The sequence below is a fragment of the Zeus faber genome (genome assembly GCF_960531495.2).
Source record: "Zeus faber genome assembly, chromosome: 15".
NCBI lineage: Eukaryota > Metazoa > Chordata > Actinopteri > Zeiformes > Zeidae > Zeus > Zeus faber.
Genome location: NC_137194.1, coordinates 11,925,317 through 11,953,016, shown reverse-complemented (window position 1 = coordinate 11,953,016; position 27,700 = coordinate 11,925,317). Strand labels below are relative to the sequence as shown.

The window sequence follows — 27,700 nt, the reverse complement described above, 5'->3', positions numbered from 1 at the left end:
ATACTTATGGCTATTGGGATTGAGACTTTTGTTTTAATAGTAATTGTGATGAAAATCCTGTGACGAGGGCATATACAAATTACTTATTTATAAGGATGTTTTCTTCTAATCAAACATAAATATTCTGTTTAAGTATTTATTTCAATGTATTCCCGTGGATGCCTAATTCCATTTACAATGGACCGTGTTATAGTGGAATATTTTCCTCTTTCTTTGCAAAAAATGCAGACAGTCTCTTCCTGCTCATGTGCTCAGCCATTTTCTGAGGGATCAATCCATTCAGAAAATAAAATCTGTAAATGCATCTTGCAATAAGTCCAGGATGACAAATGAACTCCTTCGATAAGTGGTGCATAGGAGTGCAACTGGTTGAAACGTGAGAGCAATTTTGTTCAGTCCACTCTCAATTGGAGTCCTACTCCATTAAATGACAATTGGGATAGTAGGAATAAACAGTCCACTAACAGTCCTGTGATTTCTTCTGGTCCAAATCCATTGGAGATGAAAACTCTTGGTAGTAAACAAAATGGACATCAACATCTTAATTTGAATCCAAGCGATGGAAAAGTTCTCTTTTCTGGCACTCTCGATTTAAAGCGCAGGAAATATAGCAGATGAAAAATAGGCTGGGCGAAAAAAAATAGCCTTGGGGGTCTAGACCGTCTAGACAGCAGCGCTGAAAGCCAATAGTTTTAATAGAACACGCCGGCTGTGTGAGTCACTAGCTCAAATATATGCTAATATTATGCAACTAGTCCTGTAGGAATACGAGTTTTATCTCCTGTTTTTTTATTTTTATTTTTTTGTTTTCCATCCACGGGTCCGGTCTAGAGGTCCTGCTTGAGCTTCTCTGAGCTGTAGTCGTCGTCGTGGTCCAGTTTGGACAGGGTCTTCTTGACGCGCAGGGCCGTGAGACGGGACTGCGGGCTCTGGAACCAGCACTCCTTCATGATCTTCCCGGTGGCCGACAAGATCTGCGCGTGCACACACACAAGCAGCCAGGACACCGGCGTTATGGTTCCGGGTCAATTCATTTTTGCCATTCGTTTCGTATAATGAAGTCGGCACGTGTTTGCGTGGGATTAAGGGGGGCTCACCGGGTGGGAGTGGAGCCTGTTGTGCAGACTGGGTCTCTGCTGGGCCACACACACCACTTTCTTCATCTCCTCGAAGCTGGGATCGGAGGGCACCATGTCGAAGAAGGGCGGACGGTACTCCTCCACAATCCCTGAGAGCAGAGACGAAGATATACATTAACGGGATACACGAGAGAACAGTTAAGCTTTCTATCGTAACTCTGCGGGGAAAAGAAGGAGCTTTTAGTCATAGTGTCTAGTGTAGTGTTATTGACACACATGGCAAAGGGCAAGAATTCCCAGAGAAGTCCCAGGAAAAAAAAAACAAAAACAAAAAAAAGATTAGGAGATATTTTAGTAGGAGATAAGCACGGACCTGGCTATAATATTCCTCTTTTATATGTGGAACACAGTGGTCACTGCATATATGACTGAAATAGTATAATTGGGACTCAAGATCGAGATAGGCTCAAGCGGGAGTTCTGTGAAGTACGTTGGCGTAAAAAAAAAAGAGAGCGAGGGAAGAAACGTATTCCCCCGGTGACTTCTTACAAGGCCCACCAGTTGTCTGTGTGTGTGCGTGTGTGTGTGCATGCATGTGTGTGTGTGTCTGTGTGTGTGTGTGTCTGCGTGTGTTTGTTTTGTCACCGTGCACGTGCATCTGGACTATGTGAGGGTGAGTGCTGACACCAGATAAGACTGTTTATAATTACTGGAGCGCTAATCAGGAGAGTGGATAGTGGAGACAGACACAGACTGCGCTCCTCACACAGATGGCCCAGAAACCAAAACACGGAGTCGCTGAGAGACACGGAGCTCAGCGCCTCCTACACATATTCCACCATACAAAAAAAAACAAAAAACATTTTCCAGCATAATGTACCTCAGAGTACATTAACATATACAAGAAATGTGTTGTGGTGAGTATTGGATAGGTGGGTTTCTCTTCAGAAAATAAGCATAAAAAAGCTTAACAGTAAAATTATATATATATATATATATATATATATATATATATATATATATATATATATATATATATATATATATATATATTTTTTTTTTTAATCAAATAATAATAATAATAATAATAATAATAATAATAATAATAATAATATAAAAGTAAAATAAAAATAGCCAAATTTAGACAAATAGCTGAACGATACCAAACAAAAATCGTCAAATACAAAAATATATACAGTCTATACAAAATGCGACCCTATACACAGGATAAATGATAGGTATAGGTATACATATCGTGTATAAATTATAAATGATTACTGTGTACTTACTACATCATTAATTTATACAGTGTGTGTATATATACACATACATACACACACACACACACACACACAAATCAAATTAAATCAAATAATAATTACAATTGAAAAAATGGTAAAATAAAAATAGCCAAATTTAGACAAATAGCAGAACGATACCAAACAAAAATAGTCAAATACAAAAAAAATTTACAGTCTATACATCATTAATTTCTACAGTGCCTGTGTATATGTACAGTATCACACACACACACACACACACACACACACACACACACACACACACACACACACACACACACACACACACACACACACACACACACACACACACACACACACACACTTAAAATCTCCAAATGAATGCTTACCGTTGACATTGGTTCTCCGGGTTATTTCCCAGAAGACGAGGCCCAAGGCCCAGATGTCGGTCTGTTTGTACGACTCAAAGACGTCCATGCGGATGCTCTCGTCCAGCACCTCTGGAGCCATGTAGCGCTTGGTGCCCACGCGGGGGTTGTTCCCCACGTCCAGGTAGTCGCTGGACTGGGAGTGTATCACCGCCAAACCTGAGGGAGAGAGACACCGACCGCGAAACGTCGTTTATGATGCGGTGTATCACCAACCATGAAGGTCCACAGGAATGACCACTGTATCTCAGTGTCTGCATTATAACAACAAGGGGTGCAAATAAATGCATGTATGTTGCAATTCCACCTCTGGGAGACAGGGGGGCGTAGCAGTGGTGGGAGAAGTTACTCAGACCTTTTACTTTAAGTAAAAGTACAGGGGGGGATGGAGGGTAAGAGAGTGACACAGTCTCCCCATTAAAAAAAAAAATCACGGGCCACTGTCCGTGGTTTATGGGCTGGCCGTTCTCTAAATGATTGTATTTATTTTAAATTATATCGGCACCAAGGTGCGGTCCACCTGGAAAATGCCCGGTATGCCAGGTTACCAGTCCAACCCTGACCTGAAGAAGGCCCTATGGCCAAAACGGTAACATGCTGCCAACTCGAGCATATCAAATTCAGTATTTTGACCTAACTCAGCACCTAACCGCACCTAACAGTAAGGTGCGTTCCCTCCTCTAGTCAGCCCTCCTTCCCACATCACCTTTCCCCCTCCACACAGTAACCCGGAACTCTTCTCTCTCTCACCCAGGTCGGCGATGCAGCACTGTCGGTTCCTCTTCACCAAGATGTTGCGGCTCTTCAGGTCTCGGTGGGCGATGGCCGGCTTGCCCTGGGAGCTGAAGATCTCCGTGTGCAAGTGGACCAGGCCACAGGCCACCGACAGGCACATCCTCAGGCAGCCCTCGGGGTCCAAGGTGCTGTACTGCAGGAAGTCGTAGAGGGAGCCCAACTCGTGGAAATGGGTGACGAGCCAGAGCTGTGTGCTGGAGTTTTTGGAGGTCATGTCGGACGCGATGAAACCTACAAATGGGAGAGGACTTTAATGTTCCCTAATCTGGATATAGGACATGACATTTTGCAATGATACTCTTCCGACATCACAGAGAGTACCCATTTATCCATTATTATTATTATTGTTATCATTATCATTAATAAGATTAAAACCCAGTATGTTGTCGTTCCGGAGCTGCACGGTGTTGTAGATCTCTGTCTCTCTGAACCACGACTGCTCGTCCCGGGAGGAGAAGATCTTCACCGCCACGCTCTCCCCCATCCACGTGCCCCTCCACACCTCCCCATACCGGCCCTTTCCTGGAGAGAGCAAGGGCACAGTTATCCCACGTCTTATCCATAAAAGTTTCACAAGTTCTCAGGGGGGCAACAGAAACGGATTCCATGGAAAGTTTGGACCCATTTCGCAGATGTGGGATGTTTCGATGGGTGCATAGGGATTTGACTACGGTCGAGAGACAAGAGGGAGTTGTGAGCTGAGGAACGTGGTAGAAGAAAAAAATACTGACCGACACATTCGACCAGGGAGATCTGCCTGGCCATTGTCCTTTGGACCAGATAGGGCAGCCCCGTCCCACTCCCTGACGTACAGAACTCGTCAAAAATGTGCTTGAGAAGAGAGTGGTGAGAGGTTTTTCAGAGTCGGCCCTCTATCACTTTTGTTTTTTCCATTCCTTGCTGTTAGATTTCTAATATTATTTAATGAGTCTTACCTCGTATGTGGGATCTTCTGCGTTGGGCACTTTGAGCATCGTTACGTCGCGGTCCTCCTCGCTGCCCAGGCGGCAGTGTGTTCTTTGGGAACGCAGCCACAGCACCATACCACAGACTCCCGCAGCCACGATGAGCATCAGCATCAGGGGCACGGCTACCCACAGCGCCACGCTCCTTCTGCAACCTTCAGGCTGTTCCTCTGTACATTCTTTTTATTTTTTTCCCCATTGGTAGAAATATATATGAACAGGAATGAACAGACAATTATTTTAGTTAGATCAATTGACTTTGGCTTGACTGACTCTGAAGAAAAAAATCCAATAGTATCTGTTTTCTGTTGGCATTGTCTATTAGAGAACCTGAAATGACATGTACCTTAAGAGGCCACAAGGGGGCGCCAAGGCCTGATTCTCTATTGGGAAAACTTTGAATCAGACAATTCTTGATTGAGCAAAAAGAATGTCAGCAATTGCTGACAAGTTGTAAATATTAATCGAATCAACATCTATTTATTCGTGAGTCCCTGGGACAATTTGAGGTTTACATTTCCCAATAGTCAAAATTTTGCCACAAAAATCCACATGAGTTCAAATATACAGTAAATTGTGTCAAAATCCATCACTATATGTTCTAATGTATTGTATGCTCTGTAAACTTTTCTCTCTCTGCCACGACAATAGAACCAATTCAGCTGTCTGGATTCCGGGTAAAGAGTTTCATGAGGCTGTGATTATCCTTGAGGTCACAGTAGGTCATTTTTATACAGTAAGGTCAAGTGAAAAAAAAGTGCTGTCATCACATTGAAGGGTTACTATGAGCCAATATTTCTTCACACATGAATGAAATTGGGCTCTTTGGGTTCACACGAGTCTCAGCTTTGTAGTCATACTCAATTTCTACAATTCCATGACTGCTCAGGCACCTCCGCGTGCAGAAGTAGGGGAAAAAGGAAAAAAAAGGAAAAAATAATCGGTGTGTTTAGGACCCCAAGTGGTGAGACTCTTGCGGTTCTGATGATCCTAATTTCACCGTGATATCTTGACGTGAGGGGTCGTGGGACCCGTTTGAAAATAGTCACGCCCATTTACCTCGGTCAAAAAAAATAGGTCGCTGACTTTGGAGCTTCGTTACGCCTGCTTCTCAGCGAGACACGACCATGGTTCACATCTACGGGTTCGTCTGGAAGTCTAGCTTGCGCTCATACCCGAAGATTAAACTCGGCTTAAAAACCAAGCTCGCCGGTCAGATAGGAGTTTCGAGCGGGGGTCTCCGAGGATAACAAAGGTTGAGATCCTCCGCTCGTGTAGATGGATACAACCGCCGGAACATGACCCACCATCTTGAGGTACTGACCAGTAGCGGGAGGCTGTGTCCACGTTGTCCAGGCGTTGCAGTGGTCCTCCGTGCAGCAATGGATGTAGTAGTTCTTGAAGGACGTCATGCAGTGCTCCATTTTGTTGGTGGTGGCGAAGCAGCCTCGCTCCTCATCCCCGTTCACCCAGGAGTAGAAGCAGACGGCCCCTCTGCACGTGCCGTCCTCGCACGTGTGCTTCAAATTTTCGCACGCGCACAGCCACTTCCCGTCCTCTCCGTCGGCGTCTGGAGGGGGCGGGGAGAGAAAAATAAACGGTGGGAGCACGAGCGTTCAGAGGCGTTACATGACCCGGAGCGGGACCGAGGTGTTCGCCAGTCCCGGGACGAGAGACACGCGGCCGCCCGAGGGAGAACGGGTCCGGATCCAGAGAGGTCGGGAGACGTCCCCCGCATCTCTGACAGGAGCAGCAGAGGGTCCAGCGATACGCCGAGTGGAACCGCGACCTGGGCTTCCTCCAGGGGAAACCCTTGTGTAATACCAGGAGATAGGCTCACTACATTTCCTCGCAGACACAAGATATCTCGGAGGAGAAAAAAAAACAAACCACAAAGCTGCAGAGGCTTTGTGGTTTTACAGAGAGAGAGGTGGGTTTTTCAGTGAGATTGCGTGTGTTACGTGAAAAAAAAAGTTTGTGTGTGCCAAAGAGAATGAAAGGTGAGAGAGAAACGGAAAGAAACGGTTTGAGTGAAAGAGGGAGAGGGGCTGTGTGGGAAGCTGCATTTATCATTTCAGTAATATAGCCAAATATAGCCTTATCCTATTATCCATATATTATCCACAGATAGCCTTGTATTACTGTCAGGACTCATCAAGGTGTTTTCTGGTGAGTGTGTGTGGGTGTGCGTGCGTTTATTTTGAACTATTTGAACTCACCTGCGCAGACAGCAGACTGTGCCAGCAACACCCCGACAAGTAGCGCTTGGATCACAACAGACCTCCCCATCGCTGTGACACAGGACACACAAAAACAAAGCATTGCAGTCATTTTATTTTGAGATTGCTTACATTCCTCTCATATTTGTGCAGAAGCCTGCAGGGGCGGTCCTAGCGACTCCGAGGCTCCAGGCAGGACCAATGTGAGGCCCCCCTTTTCTCTTTTCAGTGAGCAAAGCTAAATGAGAATTCCAACTGAACCATGAGACAAAGAGACAAGATTGTAAATCTATGAAATACTATTTGAAATTACTACATTACATGACTCAGGAGTGGGTAGTCACTCCAGAAAATGAGTCATTTGGTCGTTTTGTTTGCGACTCGCAGGCTGAACTGAGACTCGAAAAGAGCCGAGAGCCAGAACAGAACAACCGAACCCTGATGCGCTGATGGGATCTCTGTACTGGACAGAAAGTGTTCAAACTCTTTTATTAGAACTTGTATCGATCCTGTTACTACTCCTCCAATGGGGTTATTTCAATAGGAAACGTTGGAGCAATTTTACCTCATAAATATATAATTCCAAATAGGATTAAGGACGTTTTGTTCAAGAGTGTACGCAGATTCTATCCTGTCCACTCCAACATATATATATTGTGACCACTTATTGAGGATAATTAGGAAGTGTTTTCATGGCCATTTTTCCTACTTGTTTGTTATTTACTTTTATTTATGTTCTTGTACAGCATGGACGGTTTGGTATACATACCACATGATACAGCCAGGTAATGGGAAAATCCCTTCACTCATTCACAAAATAAAAGTCTGTCCGTCCCAGTCACACTGTTTTGTCAATCAGATGACTGCTGGAGACAACATCAGTCGCTTAGTCGCTGTGGCTCAAAGGGATAAGTCGCTGTAGGCAGATTTGGGGGTCGGATGCTGAGAGAGCTTTCGAAAGGCATCGCGCCAAAGGGCAGCGTTGAGAAGCGACCTAGAAACCAGGGCATGAGCGCAACAGCAACAAATCCCGCTGCGGGGGGGGCGGGGTGTTCATGGTGTTCAGGTTTTGGTTCCAAACCCGCGCTCGTGTTGCCGGCTTTCAAAAGACCACCCGGAATCAAACCCTCAAATCCTACAACATTAAAGCTCTCACCCGACAACTTACTGACTAAATTAAAATATCTGGGAGTCGCAAGCCCAGTGGCCTGTGACCGTTCCATTCACGTAAAGATCTGAATCTCCAAAAGAGACAAACTTTTCATCGCTAAGAGTGTGTGTGTGTGTGTTTCCTCGCCTCCGCCGGCCATGTCCCGTGTCCACCCTGAATTCTAAGGGCCTTTATTTCTGATTCAATTATTGGGATGCGGAGTAATGTGATGGGAGCGATGGCTGTGTCGGGAGCCAAAACATCCCTTTAAAATGCACGGGATGCTGATCTGAGGACGTCTTGATGTGGTAACGTGGGCACACGTTACCACACATCACTGATTTACAGACCACATCCTGCGCGTAATGTTTAAGCCAATTGGCACCCGTGTGGTTGGCCCCTCGGCCAAAATGTCCCCGCAGCAGCACAACTGTGTTTCCTCCGCTGAGAAAGCGATGATGTCAAAAAACAACACGGTGCCAGGGTCCAGCCTGTCTGCCGCTCTGTAATTGAAGTGGGTGGGAGCGGGAAACCCTCTTTTGCTGCACTCTATCTGACAACTTAGTTTGTGTGTGTGTGTTTGTGTGTGTGTATGCAAGTGTGTGGGTGAGCGTGCCTGTGTGAGTGTCTGTGTGTTGTGTGTATGTCAGCCTCGGTGAAATGCCTCCTCTACGCAACGAGGCTCCGGGTCCGTCGGCCGCCGTCCCGGCCCGCTTGCAGAGTAAATATTGATGGCTTTGCTTCCTGCCATTGAGCGGCCGCGCCCGGCTGGCCGGTAGACGCAGGTCTGCCCATTGTTTAGCTCTGAGCTGCCAAGGGTCACGCAAGCTGCAGCGCTGCTAAAAAAAAAACAAAAAAAAGAAGAGAGGACTGAACCGCTCTTCAGTTCGGGGGAACACTTCAACCCAGAATGCAAAATAGATCCATTACGAGCGACAATGTGTGGTAGAAATGTGGGAAAAGAAATGCAGCAGCTACTCATCGACTAATACCAGCGATACACTTTGTTGATACAGAGCTGTTGCCTTACTGTTTGTTTTTAGGTTTATTCTGTATTGCCATATTTTGGATATTGCTTATTTAGATTCTATTGTCTATATTCATCACTTGATTTGTATTGCCTATTGCATATCTGTCTGTCTGTCTGTCTGTAAGTTAGGGACAGATCATTTCACAATTTTAATCGAATATATATTCTAACGTAAAATCTAAAGTCGTTTGAATTCATTTTTGCCCTTTCTGCAATTCAGTTACATGTGACGGTATTCACTTTAAATTGTTGCAATAATGGAATGAGTTCTCCCGTAAGATCAAAAGTACACTGTGTATCACTAAGTATGATTTGACTTGGTTTCTAAGAAATCTGTTTTCTGCACTAGAGTGTGTCAACTCCAACGGCACTGAATACCGTGGTTCAGAAAATAGAGTAAGTAAAAGTCGCATATTCCATATAATTACATTCAAATCGAATGAAGGCAGAAACAGTGGTGGGGTGAGTTATTTCAATAACTACTTCAGCAACGCAGCACGGGACGGAAAAGGTCAAAACACACAGTAACTCTGCCTCTGAATCTTCCGTTTCACAACTAAACCTTCTGTAAAACGGAGGTGGGGGTGGAGGAAACGGCTTTTGGTGAACCCGAAATGAATCTTCCAGAAACTAAAAGATGCCTTGGCTTACCTCAGCCCGTTATGGGCTTTATTGGTTATGTTACCGCCAACAGAAGCAAAAGAAGCTGGAAGTGGGCTGCATTTAGGGTCGCATTTAATCTGATAATAATAAGTAAATTCCAGTCACATGTCGTCTGGAGGATTTGTTTCCTTCGCCTGGGGAGATGAGTAAACAACAGCTAAGCTCGTGTAGATCAATCAGATCAAATCAAAATCAAACCGTCTCACAGATTCCATGACAACAGGAATGGACGCTTCATCATCTGTCATTGATTAGAGGCCGCGATTTCGAATTAGAACAATGGATTTCTTTCTTCTCTTGCATGTGTCGATATTGATTAAAAATAAAAAATTAAAAAATGAAACAGCCAAACCTCAACGGTGAAGAGCGGTATCCCGCGATAAGACGCCAGCACACACACAAGCACCTCTCAAAAGGCAACGCACAAACCCACCGCTCCACACCCCATCAGCTCGACGCAGCCAGGGTTTGTTCTGAGCAAGCAGTTTAAACATTCTGACACACACACACACACACACACACACACACACACACACACACACACACACACACACACACACACACACACACACACACACACACACACACACACACACACACACACACACACACACGTCATTTGTGAAGAAAAAATAAATAAAGCTCACTGTGAAAGTTCCACATATCAGTAGAAATCTGCAGGAAATCTGCCTTTTAATGCGTCTCGCAAATGGAACAAACAGGAAATTATCAACTGAGCATCCGTCCTTCTTTCCCAAAGTCCCGTCCGTCTGTCTATCTGTCTATCTGTGTGTCTGTCGGCTTGTCTATCCGTCTGTCTATCTGTGTGTCTGCCTGTCTGTCAAATCTGTCTGTCTATCCATCTGTATGTGTATGTGTGTCCGACTATCCGTCTGTGTCTGTCTGTCTATGTGCCTGTCTATCCATCTATCTGTCTGTCTATCTGTCTGTCTTTCTACCTGTCTGACTGTTTATCTGTATGTGTCTGTCTGTCTATCCGTCTGTCTATCTGTCTGTCTGCCTGCGTCTATCCATCTGTCTGTCTGTATCTATCAATCTGTCTGAGTAGTAAGTATTCACATTAGTTCATTTGAACATGTATTAATCTACTACTAATCTGTGCATTCAATCAAATAACTGCTGATAGTTCTGCTGCAAATGGGGGAAGGAAGTCTTCACAAAATGTGGTTTCATACTTTTTAAAACACATATAAATGACTCTGTGAAGTGTTTCCTGTGGCAGGTAGTCGACATGTCAATGGTGATAATCTGTGTTCCCAGTCGAGAAAACCACATAAACACAGCTCCACCCACTGCATCGCGTTATTCTCTGAGGAGGAGGACAACGCTTTCGCTCTCTCTGCGTCTCGGAGACATCGCTCAATCTTCACACAGAGTCTGAATACAAAAAAAGAGAGAGAGAGAGAGAGAGAGAGAGAGAGAGAGGGGGAGGGAAGGATGTAATCACCTCCTGCATCATCACAGGCTGGTAGGCCCCAACGCGCTTCCTCTCTCTGTTCTCCCCTGTTTGTCTCCATTGTGTGACCCCGGGGGAAAAGATCGTCCTAATCTCTCATTCCATCGGAATCCATGGCTCAAGGTTTAGTTGTGGTTTACAGACGTCGCTGGACCTCCAACAATATAAATCGCAAACCACGACAACCTTGAAAAAAATAACAGCCGCCTCTGTTTTCCCGTAAAAGGTAGCGCTGCTACACTATGGCCGCTGCTCTGGAATCAAAATCTGGCTGGATTGGCAAAGTATGTTTACACAAACAAGGAATTTGGGTTCTCAGTGATGTTCTCAGTTTAGTGCAGAACATACAGTAAAATATATATATATATATATATATTTAAAAAAAACAATAACAACACAATATTGACAACCATGAGTCATTTTTTGTTCATATATGTTTTCGTTGAAGAGGCATCATTACATTTATCGTTTAAAAAAAAGGTTGTACCACGAGGACTGTATAACCCTAAATCTACAACTAACTTACTATTTTCCTACTATGAGAGGCCATAACTTCTGACCGTGTCAACTTTTCACTAACACGACCAAGCACGTTGAGTGAGTCACATTGAGTTACAAACACCGAAAGAATAAAAGACAAAGGACTGCTCAGTGTGGCTGCTGATGTGCGTAACTGATACGAACAATCACTAGATTTGGAGAAGATTTAGGGTCACGTTTTATTGCCTTTGTTGAGTGGAAATCACCCGCGTGAGAAAGGGAACTTGACTTGGCGTTGAAGCCCTCCAGCACATGCACACTCTCGCATGGGGGTTAGATTTGAAAAAATAAAATAAAATATACAGTGTGTGTGTGTGTGTGTAATGTAATATATATATATATATATATATATATATATATATATATATATATATATATATATATATATATATATATATGGAATGCCAAAAGTCAGCATATGCCATTTATAGGCTAAAATTAATAAATGTCATCGTGTTAGTTAAATAATTTATATGGATTGTACAAAGTTCTATATTTTTTTTAAATTATCATTTAATTTGCCTCCAATCAGTTGAAAAATCAACTACATTTAGGCTACTCTCCCTCTCGTTTCCCCTATTTTGCAATTAATAATTTCCAATTTGCCCATGCAACATATCCAATTTTCCGTCTTGCTTACATCTGAGTGACTGTCACACTCAACGCCATATGCAGCCACCAAATATGATGTGGATATCCATGATTTCTTCTTTATGACCATTGTCGTGGTCAACATTTAAGAGGATGTATGGGATGAATGGCTAACGGTAGCCATAATGGGTAGGCCTACATCCTCTCAAATAATCATACATATGGAATGTTCTTCCTGGCCAGCTGGAGGTGGAAGTTGTGGAATGCCAACTACCACAAGCATTCACACACTTCATGACATTTAGGATCTATTGTCACATTATGACCCAAAAACGACACCTTTGAACCAGGCCTCTAGATTTTCTATTTCACACAGAACTCCTTTTTCCAGTTATTTGATAGCAGTCTACGTTTGGTCATTGGTACCAGCATGGTTAGTTATATTATGGACATAGGGTATGTAGTACATAGGGATGTACTAGATTCATGATTTATGGAGAAAATGTGAAATAAAGAACGGAAAACCCCCGCACCATCAAGAAAATAGAAAAAGTGACCAGTAACCCCATTGATGGGACAGTTTACGAATTTTACTTTCTTCAAATCTCCCCCCCCCCCTTCAGTTGTACCCCATGTCATGCGTCACGATCAGTCGTTTCCAATCGACGCGTCGACTGAAGAGGCAGCTACACAACTCAACATGCAAATCGCGATGCATCGACAAACGGCAGTTGTCGATGCATCGCGATTTGCATGTTGAATTTGTGGAGTTTGTGTAATTCTCTGTAAAAAAATAAATCGGTCATTTCTTAACCACCTTTTTTTTTTTTTTTTTTTTTTAAACACAATGCCACTGCCAGACTCCCCACCTGCTTGGAACACCTGGATACTTGTTAGTGGTCAAAGTTGACCGTTGATCTGTGACGTCATAGGTTTTTATTCATACTGATAAATAAAAAAATGTACATACGTATTTCAAATACCACAGTGATATCAGTGTCATGTGATGCTACTTTACCTATTTTCCACTCGGCAGCTTCTTCAAGTTGACGGACGCCCACGCCCACGCCGCGCTCCCTCCATATCATAGTCTCCCCGAAGTGTCCATTTGGAGTATCAAACTCGAGGAAATAGGTGGCCTAGGCGTCAGAAAAAAACGATTCCTTCGGCGAAATCTCTCATTTACAGATGTTCCAACCCCCCACCCCCGAAAAAAAACTCACATCCACTCCCGCGGCTTGGTCCCATCGAGCCGCCGCGGCGACGCGTCTTTTTACGCACGACGCGCAAAGTTCACTCAAACTCTCCAAAGTGAGCAAGTCTCTTCCGCCTCGAGAGGTCAACGCGTTGTCGATTTGAAGACGGGGTGGACTCTATCTCGACAAGCACGAGCAATTTTAGCAATGTTCCCGATCGGAGGGGGAGATTAGAGATTTTCATATACACACGCTTCGTCCCACCCCTTATTGTGTGGAATGTGTTCTCGCAGCGCTTTTCCTGTTGCCTGCAAACCTCCCATTTTCCCTTCTTTCATTTTTCCCTTCATTGTGGAGAGAGGTCCGAGCAGCGCTTCGACGAATCGTGCGGTGTGAGGGAATCGCAGGCCTACATCTGGCAGAAACCAGGTTTGATCATTCCACTTTATCTGCCCAGATTGGATTTAAACCCATCTGTGTTTTAAATATGCCACTCACGATAAAAACAACAAAACAAACACCCCCCCCCAAAACAAACAAAAAAACAAACAAGAAAAAAACCTAAACAAAAAAACAAAAACAAAGATCTTTTGTGGAGATGTCTCATCCACCCTGTTGGGGGAGTCATGATCCTTAATTTTTTTCTAATTATTATTATTATATATATATTTTTTATTAAATAGAAGTAATAGCATTAAGTTATAAAGAATAAGAAATACTTGTTTAATATGATTATCTTGTTCTTTATTTCTTAGGGTTTGTTGGGTATTGTCAAAATTATCCCTCCAGGGATGAATAAAATATCTATCCACCTATCTGTATCTATCCATCTATCTGTATCTATCTATCTATCTGTCGTTGTAATGTTTAAACTCTCCTTTACGTCATTTTGATCCATCCACAACAACAACAGACCTGAACTTGTCCTGATTATAGTGAATAGTTCATTACTTTACACACAAGAAAGATCTCCCATCCGTGGATACATCTTTGTCCAATTCCAAAAATATCCAAAGTCGAAATAACTCTCGTAGGACCTACAGAATATTTACACTGCCATAGAGCTTGTATTCTCATCAGAACCCAAAATCCAGCAGAGCGCCTTCATGTGTGCCTGGTTCCCAGGCTCTGTAATCTCTGTGCTCTTGGCCTATGGCTGCAGACACAGCTGGGAGCTCTCACTTTATCCGTCCCCTGGAAAAGAAAGTTAAATGCCTTATTTGATCAGCATTTATTTGCCATTTTGCCTTGTTTCCTATTAGTCTCTGAGATTAATGGGAAACAAGAAAATACAAAGAGCAAAGAAACAAAGAAAAACGTTCAAGTGTGGAACATTCAACAAAAAAAGAGAACTTTAAAGACGGGCTCAGACTTGGATTTCCCTGGAGTGCTCCTGCACGTTCCCTGCCGTGGCTCTGCTCACTGTAAGACAGTCAGACATATAAGAACCCTTCCCAGCTGCTGTGATTGGCCAGTCAGCCTAATTGGCCACAACTGGCACCGAGGCTGTGAACGTCAGTCTATCAAGCTGACTTCCCCTTGCCTCCTGGAGCCCGCTTGACCATGTCCCTGAGTCTGCCACACACACCCACCGCCTGACTTAGGCACGGGGAGCCATCCGGTCGACAGCCCCGCCCCATGGTGGGAACAGAAGTCGCTACCACCATCTGTGGATCACAGATGGATCAACTTGTACTTAGAGGGCTGAAGAGAAGAACCAGGTACCAATGGGTGATCCCTGCATTGGTGTCCCTCATGCGGTGGAGCCACTGTAGCGGGGTGTGGTCTGAACAGAGCGTGAAAGGGCGCCCCAGGAGGTAGCAGCAGAGGGTGTCGACTGCCCACTTTGTGGCTAAGCACTCCTTCGCCATTGTGCTGTATTTTGTCTCCCGGTTCGCAAAATTCCTGTTTATTTAGAGGACCGGGTGGTCGACCCCCTCCACCTCTTGGGTCAACACTGCCCCCAGACCTCTGTCCGATGCGTTGATCTGGAGACAAGAAGGGAGAGTAAAGTCAGCTGTATGCAATACTCTTAATCCTCTCAAATGCTTGCTCACACACACTGCTCTGTCTACTGGACCGATTCTGACGCACTCTTTCGAGTTAAATCAGTTAGGTGGTGGTCAACTCTGAGAAGTCCAGGATGAACCTCTGGTAGTAACCAGAGAACCGCTTTACCTCCTTTTTCGATTTGGGTCTCGTGCTGGCCAGAATCCTCGCAGTCTTATCTACTTTGGGCCGCACCAGCCTCCCACCCAAGTGGTACCCCAGATACCTTACCCCCTTCTGCCCAACCGTGCACTTCTTAGGGTTGGCGGTAAGCCCCGCCTGCCACAGGGCCTTGAGTACTGCCCCCACATGCTGCATGTGCCGCCCGCAACTGTCACTATGAGTGATTACATCCTCTAAGTAGGTGGTGGCATATGTCGCATGCAGGTGCTGAACCCGGTCCATGAGTCTCTGAAAGGTGGCTGGGGCTCCGAACAACCCAAACGGAAGCGTAATGAATTGGTACAACCCTTGCGGAGTGGACTCTGGAGACAAGGGAATCTGCCAGTTGCCCTTGGTTAGCCCAGTGTATAAAAAATTTAGCGGTGCCTAATCTGTCAAGTAGCTCGTGGACCCGGGGTAGTCTACACAAAACCGGACTGTCCCATCAGGCTTGTTAACTAGCACGATGTGGCAACACCAGTCACTAGTAGACTCCTCTATTACTCCAATTTCCAGCATGGCCTTCAATTCTGCCTGCACAATTTTGTGTTTGTGCTCGGACAGTCGGTACAGCCGGGTGCGTATTTTCACCCCCGGCGTTGTCTCTAAGTGGTGGTGTATGAGGGGAGTGCGGCCTGGCAGGGAAGAGAATACATCAGCAATGTGTTTCCGTAAGTGGGCTACGTCTGCCGCCTGGCCCAGAGAGATGGTCATGCGAAAGGGCTGGGGTCTCATTGGTAGCTTTTGGAACCTCCGGGCCCAACTGGTCCCTCCCGATCACTGTGGTGTCCAGAGAGATGGATACCACTCCCTCCATGCCTTTAAGAGGTTGAGGTGATACACCTAGGTTGCCCCTTGCTTGTCAGTCCGTTCAACCTCATAGTCCACCTCCCCAACTCGCCGTGTGACCAGGAAGGGTCCTTGCCACCTGGCAAGTAATTTAGAGCTGGATGTTGGAAGTAAAACCAGCACCCTGTCTCCCGGTGAAAACCGTCTCAGTCGCACACCTCTGTCCTAGAGCTGCGGCTGCCGTTCCTGGACCTGGAGCAAATTCTCACATGACAGTTGTCCCATAGTGTGGAGTTTTGCTTGCAGGTCCAGATCATACTGAATCTCATTCTTACTGGTGCTAGGCCTTTACATTTACATTAGATTTTACATTTAGTCATTTAGCAGACGCTTTTATCCAAAGCGACTTACAAGGGAGAATAACATTCAAGCTACATTGCAACAGAGACATTAGTGTACAGTAAATACTGCTAAGTAGTGCTAAGTAATTGTAAGTTAGGAGAGGAGGTACTCTCTGAAGAGCTGGGTCTTCAAGTGCTTCTTAAAGACAGAAAGGGAGGTCCCTGCTCTGGTAGTTTTTGGCAGCTTGTTCCACCAACGTGGAACTACAAATGAGAATAACCTGGATTGCTGTGGTTGTACAGCCGGCAGAGCCAGGCGACGCTCGTTTGATGAGCGCAGCATCCGTGGGGGTAACATGTGCTTTTACAAGAGCATTTAAGTAGGTGGGAGCATTCCCAACAATCACTCTGTAGGCAAGCATAAGAGACTTGAACTTGATGCGAGCGGCTACAGGTAACCAGTGGAGCTCGATGAGCAGCGGAGTGACGTGTGCCCTCTTTGGCTGGTTGAGCACCAGTCGCGCCGCCGCATTCTGTATCATCTTCAGTGGCTTCACCGCACAGGCCGGCAAGCCTGTTAAGGGAGCGTTGCAGTAGTTGAGACGGTACATCACCAAGGTTTGTACCAGCAGTTGAGTGGCATATTGTGTCAGGTACGGCCTGACTTTTTGGATGTTGAAGAGTGCGAAGCGGCAGGACCGGGAGACGGCGGCAACATGGTCCGAGAATGTCAGTTGGTCATCAATAATGACACCTAGATTCCTTGCTTTCTTCACAGTTTTACTTTATAAGGTCCAGCACCCCCCAGGGTCTCCTTCCAAAGAGGAGTTCAAAGGAAGAGAATCCCGTGGAGGCCTGGGGAACCTTCCGTACAGTAAACAACAGAGGGTCCAACCATTTATCTCAATTACGGCGATCATCGTGCACAAACTTACGAACCATGTTCTTCAGCGTCTTATTGAACCACTCCACAAGGCTGTCAGTCTGGGGATGGTACAGGCTGGTCCGGATTGAGCAGACGAACCCTGCTTCCTGCATCAGCGCTCCAAACCCAGGCCAATCTAACCAAACGAATGCCCCAAATGCTTTTCCCCCGGAGACAAATTTCCAGCTGCACCATCGGATACACATGAATGTCCCCATGCAAACACAGAATATACACCAGTGATACCTCCACCAAAGCCACTACACAGCCACACTACACACTTCACAGCCACAGCCCATGGCTGCCTCTAGGGTGTAAGGCCGATGGCAGCGGACCCAGCTGGCTGCCCGGGCCGGGATGCCCTCAGGAACCAGTCCAGGACCACGACTCTCCCTCTCCCCTGGCTGCAGCCACCATCTGGCCACATCCCTCAGCTGCTGTACGCAGGCGAAGGGCCGGCCACCGCCGGTGTTGTCCAGGGTCTAGAAACAATGCCGGTGTTCCTCCTGTGTCAGTCCAAGCTGTTCCAGGATGGTCCACTTCCAGTCAAACAAAAATGCCCAAGTGCGGAACAGTCAACAAAAACGGATAACTAAATTGGCTCAGACTCTGATTTCTCCGGAACGCTCCCGCACGTTCCCTGCCATGGCTCTCCTCACTGTAAGACAAACAAACATAAAATAACCCTTCCCAGCTGCTGTGATTGGCCAGTCAGCCCAATAAGCCACAGCTGGCACTGAGGCAAGGAGTATCAGTCTACCACGCTGACTTCTCCTCACCTCCTGGAGCCCGCTCAACGCCGCCCGCCACGCACGACCGTGTGCCACAGATGGGTCATCACACTCACACCTGTTTCTTTTTACTTTTCATGTAACCATAACCATATAAGGTCATGTTATTTAGTCCCATAGCCAGTGCCTGGGCTTACATGTGGGTCCACACGATGTTCCCTGGAACTTCCTGAACATAATGAACTTTGTTGAATGTCAAACTTGTGTCACAAAACAATGTTTGGGCTTTATGCTAACGCACAATATTGTGACATATGCCGGTAAAGGTCACCACAGAGACTATTTAACCAGCTCGCCCCAGAGATCAGCACTCTCTCCATGAACAGACCCCTGGTGCATGTTCTTAAAACTTTGTAACAGTACTTAATAATTACTCAGTTCAGCTGTCCAGTCCAAACTAAATTCACTATCATTTGTCGAGCTTACCAGGAGGTGATGCCATCTCCAGACAGCTGACCGATCTGCGGACCAGATAGCCAACCAAGACCTAGGGACAATGGTGAGCAGAGCCATTTCATGAAATCTGCATAGATTCTTGACTGTCTGTGTCGCTAAGTGGTGGCGTGTCTGGGACTGCGTACCTCCTGAAAAGGACCTAGAAAATTCTGATTCAGACCTGTGATCCAAATTATTGAATCTAAATTAATGATATAGTATTGGACGGACTGAGGGACTGTCGGGACAGATTACGGTTAGGTTAGATGTTGTGGGACATCATAGTCAAAATCATAGTCTAAATAAAAGGGCGGCGGTCCAAAACAGCCATGGTGAGCTGATAATTATAGACCTCTCACCAGGCCAGCGAGCGAATAATTATTAGAGTTCACATTACGGAGGATCAGCCGAAACGGTGTCAGACATGATCTGTTGCAGACTAACTGTGCAGAGGTAGTAGGAGGTGTTGGCACGTTTGTCTTATGTGCCACCCCAGTTCACTACCTAAGGAGGAATCTTGACGGGTGGAGTGTTTGAACGTATGTCCTACGTGCTTCCTCCAGCGTCTTGGTTTAATTATATTTGTTTGTGAAAAGAGGGAGGCGTCACCAGAGTACGGGCTGACGTCCTGGAAGCACTAAAATAGAGGTTGCCGAGCTGCAGTTCGAAGGTACATGTACGAGCAGTGGTCCAAAAGAGCCACAAACCATCAGTGGGCTGATATTTTTGTGATTAGAGTCCATTGTGTTGTGATTGTCTGTCTGTACATCCGTCTATCCGTCTATCTGTCTATGTGTTGTGATTTGAGTGAAAGTGTTGTACCTGCAATCTTCTGATCAGAAGTCATACATGTCTGGCTCTCCACCTAATAACAGGTCTTGCCACTGAGAGGGTTGGCGTAAGTACATACAAGCTCCTCCAGTACCCTGATTCGAGTGCTATTTAGTGGTGGACACTAAAAGCACAAGCAGGGCTATTTAGTGGCTGTGGTTTCAAGAATTGCTGTGGTAAGTACTGTGTGCTGTGAACTGTGTTTTGTGTGTAAAATGTCTGAAAGTCTACGAAGGTTTGTTGTATGTTTTAAACCACGGGCCATCGTCTGACCCACAACTCGGCCAGTCAACAGGGCCTTAGGAACTAAGGTGAGCAAAGCAATTTTTGAAAGTCTGTATTAGTGTCTGGGACATGATAAGACTTTGGTAGTTGTATGTTTCCCCCTCGTTTGCACTGTGTTGTGATTTGAGTGAATTTGATTTGTGTTGTGCTTTGCTGATGATGTGTGAATGTGTGTGTGTAGCTAACCCCGCCCAGGATCCATAGCTCAGCCACCACACAGCAAGATTATAGTTAACCATCCAAAGCTACACACATTTAGCATAGACAATAGCGCTTATTATTAACTGATACCCACACATAACCACAACAAATTCACCCTTAACCTGACTGAACCCGACTAAACCCGACTGAAACAACTGAACCAACTGAGCTTACCTGACCCAACTGAACTAACTAACCCTACTGAGCCAATTGAACCCTACTGGACCAACTATGCGTTACTCTGAGACAATGCACAACAGTCAACCCAGCTGAAAGAGCCATGTTGCCCACGGAAGGAAACCCGCATGATGCATCCACCGAGGAAGACAACGCCACTGCCAAAAGCTAAGTTATCGCATCCAGTGATTACACTCAGCAGAAACCATGAGGCATCGAAGCACATGGCACCCTTTTAAACGATTCTGTGAAGTCAGAGGCACCCTAACATTCATACTAGTCACAACATTATTAATTGTACTCCCGATACTGTGGATGAATACAAGGCCCAGAACCAAAATTTTGAATCAATTCACATCCATAATTTGTCCCTGGTGCACAATAAACAAAAAATGTTGATTGGATTAATTTACCATAATCAGCAACAGTTGGCCAACTACTTGTATGACCTGTTTGAGGCTCTCGGCGAGTAGGTAGATGCCACCGCCAAAGTTGCCTGGCAAAACCATATGGTCATTGATATGATGTTCATCCCCAAAAATACCGCCCTGGAAGGAAAGTTTACTGTTGCCCTGTCTAAGCTTAAAACGCTGCACAAAGCACTTAAGGGCAATGCTGGCCACGGCCAGTGGGACATGAATTGGTTTTATGGCCTGGCAGGACAATGGGGCGGCATCATCACTAAATTCTTAAATCATTCTCTGCATTGTCCTAGTTGTCCCAATGCTCATCAGGTATTGTGTGGCTCTGCTGGCACTGGCAATGCATCAAATGGCATTATTGGCGCAACCTAAGTCTTCTGGCTGTAGGCTACGGTCTGTGGTCCCCAGCGAGGCAGTCCACTATAAGCATGGAGCTCCTCTGAGTTAGATGTGGAGGTGGTTAAAACATAACATTCCGCCAGATGACCCTCTGGCCGCACGCCCCTCGAGTCTGATCCCCCTCTGGCCCGGCCGCTCCCCACCTTGTCATATGGTTATCTTTTTCACTCGCCCCTCCATCAAAATTTCTTTCCGGGTTCCCCACTGGGTTTTACCGGACGTCAAGGGCTAGGTTTGTCTGATATCCATATACAACGTGTTATTTGATAGCCTACCGTTTATTTCTTGTGTAATGATCATTTCTCTTATTGCATTTATCCTCGCTTTATTCTTAGTATGCATTTACATGTACCTATTGTTGTTGGATTGGTTTGAGGTTTTTGACTTGTTTTTGTTTCGTTTTTTCTTGTTGTTTATTCTTGGTTTGTTTTTTGAGATTGTTTATTGGTTATTGGTTTACTTTCTGTTGTGATGTGTTTTATCCTGTTCTCTATCTTTTGTGGAGATGTCCCATCTCCAAGGGAGTGGGGGGTGTAATTTTCTGGTAATGATGGGTCATCAGACTCACCCCTATTTAATTTTACTTTCCATGTAACCATAACCATGTAAGGTCATTGTGGTAGGCCAAGGGGGCGTGGTCAACCCGCCACTGCAGACAGGCGGTGCAGGCTCCCATCCCGGGACCGCTCAGCTGCTGCAGATCGGGGGAATCAACGGAGGGACTCCACTAATTCGTTCGATCCTAAATGAGGAACTAATATAGTGTTTGTTGTCCCCACAGTGACAGACGGCGGCATGCTTGTGGGAGATGCTGCTGACTGGGCACGAGGAACACGCTACCGAACATGCCAGGCCCGTCAAACGGGGAGCGCATCTTAGCGCCGAAACGAACGGTATAAGTATTTTGCCTGCGAGCATTTAAGTTATCCTTTCTGGCCTACGAGCCACCTTTTTGTTTTAACAAGTAAATAAATGCACGCCAACTGGCGCTGTTTTGCCTTCGCCTGCCTCCTCTTCCTCATTCCCTGGCCCTGCACCAGAACAGACATCTACAGTCATGCTTTATATTCCCATAGCCAGTGCCTGGGCTTAAGTGCGGGTGCACACAATGTTCCCCGGAATTTCCCAAACATAATAATCTTTGTTGAATGTCAAGTTGTCACAAAGCAATTTTCAAATTTTACGCTAACGTACAGTTTCTGACATATGCCAGTAAACGTCATTATATAAGACTATATAACCAGCCTGCCCCAGAGATCGGTGCTCTTTCCACAAACAGACTATTCACAAGACACAAAAACAGTGTTTTTTGTGCAATCTCATCAAGTAAAATCTAACGCTGACTCAGCAGTGACATTTCCATAGACTGAGAAGGAGGAGGTGGGGGTAAAATTCAAAAGTAAACTGTTCAATATGAACTTAAAATGGCTCTAAATTTGAAACAGTAAGCATATGTTGAATTTGTGAAAAATGAGTATGCACACTCTTTCATATTCATATTTATTGTTTGATCATGTCCTTAGGGCATTAGGTCCTCTTCCTTGACTTCTAGAGAGGTATACGTCTGTATAACAGCTAGTTCCCCTCCACCAAAGGGGAAGTGAACTAAAATACTGACAATGAACTGTGAGAATGTTTGTGTGCTGGATTCAATGATCTACCAAATGAATAACATTTCTATGGCACGTGCTCTGTTCTGTCTGTATTTAAAGGCTTGGCGGATATTTCCCCATTTGACTGCGGGTAAAAAAACAACAATGATCATTACATAATAATGTGCACATCGGCTTAAAGGCTTACTGCCCACTGCAGCACCTATTTAGAGTCTCCTAATTAGCTCACTTAACTCTCACTCTCATTAATGAACCACAAACGACTCCTGTTACAAACCAAAACAGAGATTATCAGCACACATGAAGTGAGGGAAATGTTTAATTTGCTTATTATATAGTTAATCTATTGTAATGTAAATACACAATTGAAATACTTTACATTTCTGTTAAGTCAAGAAAAATTACTCCACTTAATTCCAGAATCCTATGAAATACTAAATTATATCTGGGCCAAAATCACGAGTGGAGTACAAAAATAACCGTATTGCATAGTTAGATGGACAATTTCCAGTGCACAACACTTAAATACTGAATTTCCAAAGAACTGCAACTCTCCCGAGTAACATTTTGTGACGTTACATACTTTATGCATAGTCAAAGGACCCTCTGATGTGCTCTGCTATTACAGTTAAAATGGCTGCCACAGGAATCCAGTTCATTTATATGAGTATGATAGATCACCCTGTATGTGTGTGTAGGACACCAATGCACTGTTTAAAGGTGATATTTTCTTTTCTAGTTAAGTACACACACACACACACACACACACACACACACACACACACACACACACACAGCCTTCTGCATAACCATTAGCATATAAACAAAACTGCCCTATGAGTTCCATCTCAGAATTTTTTTTGGCTATTGTTTTGCTTTCGTTGCTTTCAAATGACATCTAATGATGACACTCTACACAAAGACTGTTCATGTGCCTTCTTCTCCACGCAACTTCCCTTTCTCACATTAATCTATCTACAAATCCTTTAGTTAGAAGATTAAGTCACACATGATATTCTTTGGTTAGAAAACATCACAAAGGATGTGTCCAGTCGAGGAAGCCTCTTCTGCCATTGGTATCAAATTGAATTTAAGCCGCCACAGTCTCACTTTTAGATCCCAGGCAACAACAAGGAGTATATCCATCAGTCGGCCTCAATCCAAACCAGCAGCAGACTTTCAGTGGTGTCTTTAGATGCCTGGGCGCTAGCTTCAGCTGGTTTCACACTGGCTTTTTCAAGAAGAGAGTTATTTTTTGCTCTGCTTTTGCTTTAATGCCTTGATTCTTTCCTGCTCTTCTTTTTCAAGTTTCTTCTTCTCTTTGTTTTTCTCGTCCTTGGCCTCCTTGTACTTCCAGACCGGAGGCTCCAAATAGCCCCTTTGCTTCTTTTTCTTCTTCTTCTCCCTCTTTGGAGTGGGCTCTCCGGACTTTGTCACCTCGATTTTGGGGATGCAGCCAGAGGGGAAGATGCTGTTCCTGTGCGCCATTCTGCGGGGGATGAAACTCCTCACACCGCCGGACACCATGCTCCCCCTGCGCTCCTGGTCCTGGCAGCAGGAGGTCATGGACACCGAGGTGGTGGACACCACCGAGGGGGAGGCCGAGTTGAAGTAGCCATTGCTGTGGCACACTGGGCTCTGCTCTAACTCTTGGCTGCTGTGCTTGGCCAGCAGCTCAGAAACAGCCAGTCGTCGCTTGCCAACCTCCGGGGGGCTGGTGGGGCAGAGGGGGCGGCAGCCGGTGGCCACTAGGGGGCTGCGGATGCTGGTAGTGATCCGCACCATGTGGTCCATGACCCCATTGTCTTGGGGATCCTGAGGAAAGGTGAAGCTTTCCTTGATTCTCTGGGTCAGCTTCTGACTGGTGGTTTTGGTGGTCACCGCTTTAGCCACCAGGTGCTTAAGGTCAGGCCATTCTGGGGTGTAGCTTTCACAGAACTGCTCAGCAGTTGGATGTGCCTGCAGGCGCCGGAGCCGGTTCAGGGTCTCAAACCCTCCGGTCTTTAAGACCCAGTCTTTCAGGTCTCGCCCTCGGAACAGGTCTATTGCATGGATGTCAGCGCCTAGACATGAAAAGGTAAAGAATGGTAAAGAATGAAAGAACAATGTTAAAACACACTTCACTTGTTGCAGTGTCAGGAAATCAATTGTTAATTAACTCGCTAAAATGACTCTGCTACGTGGCCTTTGTTGGAACACATTTGATTCAATTGATGCACAGCATTATCAACCCTGAAATCAATAATGCTGTCAATCACACATTTTGCTTAAAATGTGGCTATTGTGGTGGAATGCTTTTTATACAGTATATGTACCTACTAAAAAAGACAAAAAACCACACATGGCAGGTTCAGTGTACCAATATACTGTAAGAGTATCTTATAACTTCTCACCATGCATGAGTAGGGCAGACACACATTCTTCGCGGCCCTGCAGTCCCGCCTTGATGAGCGCAGTGAAACCCCTGGGATCTCTCGCCTCAATGTCCACCCCGGGGTAGTAGTTGTGTATGTAGTTAAGAATGGTGACAAATCCTTAACAAAAGTAGTGATATCTTAGAATCACTGTTTGGAGTGAGATTTGGGAGCTGTAGTCATAGTAGACATGGATATTTCATACCGGCCTGAGCAGCGATCATGATGGCGGTGTTTCCATCCATGTCCTGGTGGTTGATGTCTATCAGTGGACATTTGTGGAGCACGTACACGATGTCCACAAAGCCCTTGCTCACAGCCAACATCAGACCATTCTGATGGGAACAGACAAGGTATTTACTCATAAATAAACTGAAGAACTGACAAACAATCTGTTTCTTAACTCTGAGGCAATCGCAATGTTGACTCTGTAACTTGTGACTGAACTTTACTGTTAGTGATTTTTACATACGCAAGTTGTTTTCAAGTCTCTCTTGACCTCAATGAGACACTTGATAAAAATGATCTTTTAAAGAAGTTGATTCCAAAATAGAAATCTCGAGGGAGATTTGAGGGGAAGGATCATGACTAAACATCTCACCCTGCCATTGCTATCTAGTTCCATAACCTCTTCCCTTGTGACGCCCCTCTCCAGGATCTTGCGCAAGCTCCAGGCTTCATTCCTCGCACAGGCCTCGTACAGCGTTTTGGCTGTCCCCTCGCACGCTTCCTCCCTTTCATAGTCAGGCAGCACGGAGTCATCTGAGAGCACACTCCCTAAGTCAGACTCATTCAGGGAGATCTCAGAGTCCTCAGAGGGTCCCGCACCCAAATTTGGGTCATGGCTTGCGGCGGCCATTGGTGCCCCTGTCGGCAGGGATTCCACTGGGGAGACGGGACTTCAGGACCACATTCAGCTCCTGCAGGCTTTCTGCATGAACAAACGCAAACCGTTGGCATCAGTAATACTATATAAAATATATAATAGTAAAATAAATAACAGTAAATATAATAGTAAAAACAACAAGACAGTGAAAGTCAAAATTCAAATATATGCATGCCACCGAGGTCACCAGCTTGTAAATAGATCTGGTGAATTTGGAAATGCCCAGGCCATGAGAGAAGATGCCGAAATAGGATGAGGAGTTTCACCTTATCTTTACTGTCGGATGATCTGAGAAGGTCTATGACTTGCAGGGTAGGTAAGCAACATGCTCTGGTAGATGGTTGCTGAATGGCTCAGCTGGTTTATGGGCAAAAGAAAAGTCTTAAGTGCTGATTAAATGATCCACCTACGGTCACACATTTTCCCATCAGCAGGTCTCAAACTTAAATATTGTGTGTTGACATCAGCTCAATGCGAGGGTAAAAAGTTTGGCCTTTCAGAACTGTGCGAATAAAATGTTCTGTGAAGTTGTTGGGCGACTGAATTGTTTTGAGGAGAACCATATGGAAGCAACGGGCAGCCAGGCTGGCGACAGCATCAGTCATGGTGACCGTTACCATCACACTATGCACTCTACTGCAAGTCCATTGAGGTATGAAGTGGTTAAAAATCAATGATGTTTTGTCTATCTATTATGGATCCTAAAATGCGTCATGAAATTGTTCTATAGGGTCAATAACATAAGCATGGCTATTCTGCTGCAAGGACCGGCTATATTTAGTAATCAATGTTTCCATAGATAGATAGCGAGAGAGAGGGAGAGGGAGAGGGAGAGGGAGAGAGGGAGAGGGAGAGAGGGGGAGAGAGAGAGGGGGAGAGAGAGAGAGAGAGAGAGAGAGAGAGAGTGGTGTGGCTGGGCCGATGTGACAAAACACCATATTATACAGCAGCGTGGGCAGTAACTGCTCAGCGAGGCCTTGACTGTGCACTTCACCACATCTGCCTCCTCTTACCGCACAACTCTCCGTAGACTCTGAACTTACAGACAGAATCGCTCCACTAACAGCTCCGTGTGAATGCATCCTTTGAATAAACTGCTGTAAAAAAAAAAAATACAAATAAAAAAACCCCCAAAACAAAACAGAGGAAAAGGCCAACGACCACTCCTTTAATCCCGTAAACCTCTGTTTTCATTCCAGTGTTGTTGTTCCCTGCAGAAGAATGAAGATCGGTATCACGTAGACCTGTCCCCTTCCTCCTCCTCCTCCTCCTACCGCTACACAAACACACCAGGCCCCCAGTCAGACCACTCCGAGCTCTGAGTGACATCACCAAACAATCTGAGCTCGGCTGCTTCCTGTGAAACTCCCGAAAGACTTCAAACGGATCGAACAGGAGGTCACGCACGGTACGCCTCGGAAAAAAAACCCCACTGAGCAATAACAATTAAACATTGAATTACAACCCAACTCCTGTCTTACCATGAAAGGAGGGTCAATCCAGCCCGAAGGGTGTCCTCTTCTCTGGGAGTTTATTTCCCCCTTTTTTCGGGTGAATAAAACTCGCCAAGAGGTTGAAGCATCAA

At 45.3% G+C, this 27,700-nt stretch overlaps 2 protein-coding genes across 2 annotated transcripts; both read right to left on the bottom strand.

Moving 5' to 3' along the window:
- Positions 1-122: 122 nt before the first annotated feature.
- On the bottom strand, positions 123-13,630 carry acvrl1 (activin A receptor like type 1). Its single transcript, XM_080016003.1, has 11 exons — positions 13,423-13,630; positions 13,218-13,338; positions 6,749-6,820; positions 5,854-6,099; positions 4,500-4,708; positions 4,296-4,395; positions 3,940-4,086; positions 3,520-3,795; positions 2,731-2,928; positions 1,098-1,228; positions 123-974 (listed from the first exon to the last, which is right to left on the bottom strand). The coding sequence occupies exons 2-11, from the start codon at positions 13,285-13,287 to the stop codon at positions 828-830; spliced, it is 1,596 nt and encodes a 531-aa protein (XP_079872129.1). The 5' UTR covers positions 13,288-13,338; positions 13,423-13,630; the 3' UTR covers positions 123-827.
- A 1,877-nt stretch (positions 13,631-15,507) lies between these two features.
- ankrd33aa (ankyrin repeat domain 33Aa) lies at positions 15,508-26,114 on the bottom strand (the record flags this gene model as incomplete). Its single annotated transcript, XM_080015200.1, has 8 exons — positions 25,831-26,114; positions 25,435-25,564; positions 25,209-25,349; positions 24,094-24,878; positions 17,948-18,143; positions 17,672-17,797; positions 16,045-16,241; positions 15,508-15,756 (listed from the first exon to the last, which is right to left on the bottom strand). The coding sequence occupies exons 1-8, from the start codon at positions 26,086-26,088 to the stop codon at positions 15,508-15,510; spliced, it is 2,082 nt and encodes a 693-aa protein (XP_079871326.1). The 5' UTR covers positions 26,089-26,114.
- Between the last annotated feature and the right edge of the window lie 1,586 nt (positions 26,115-27,700).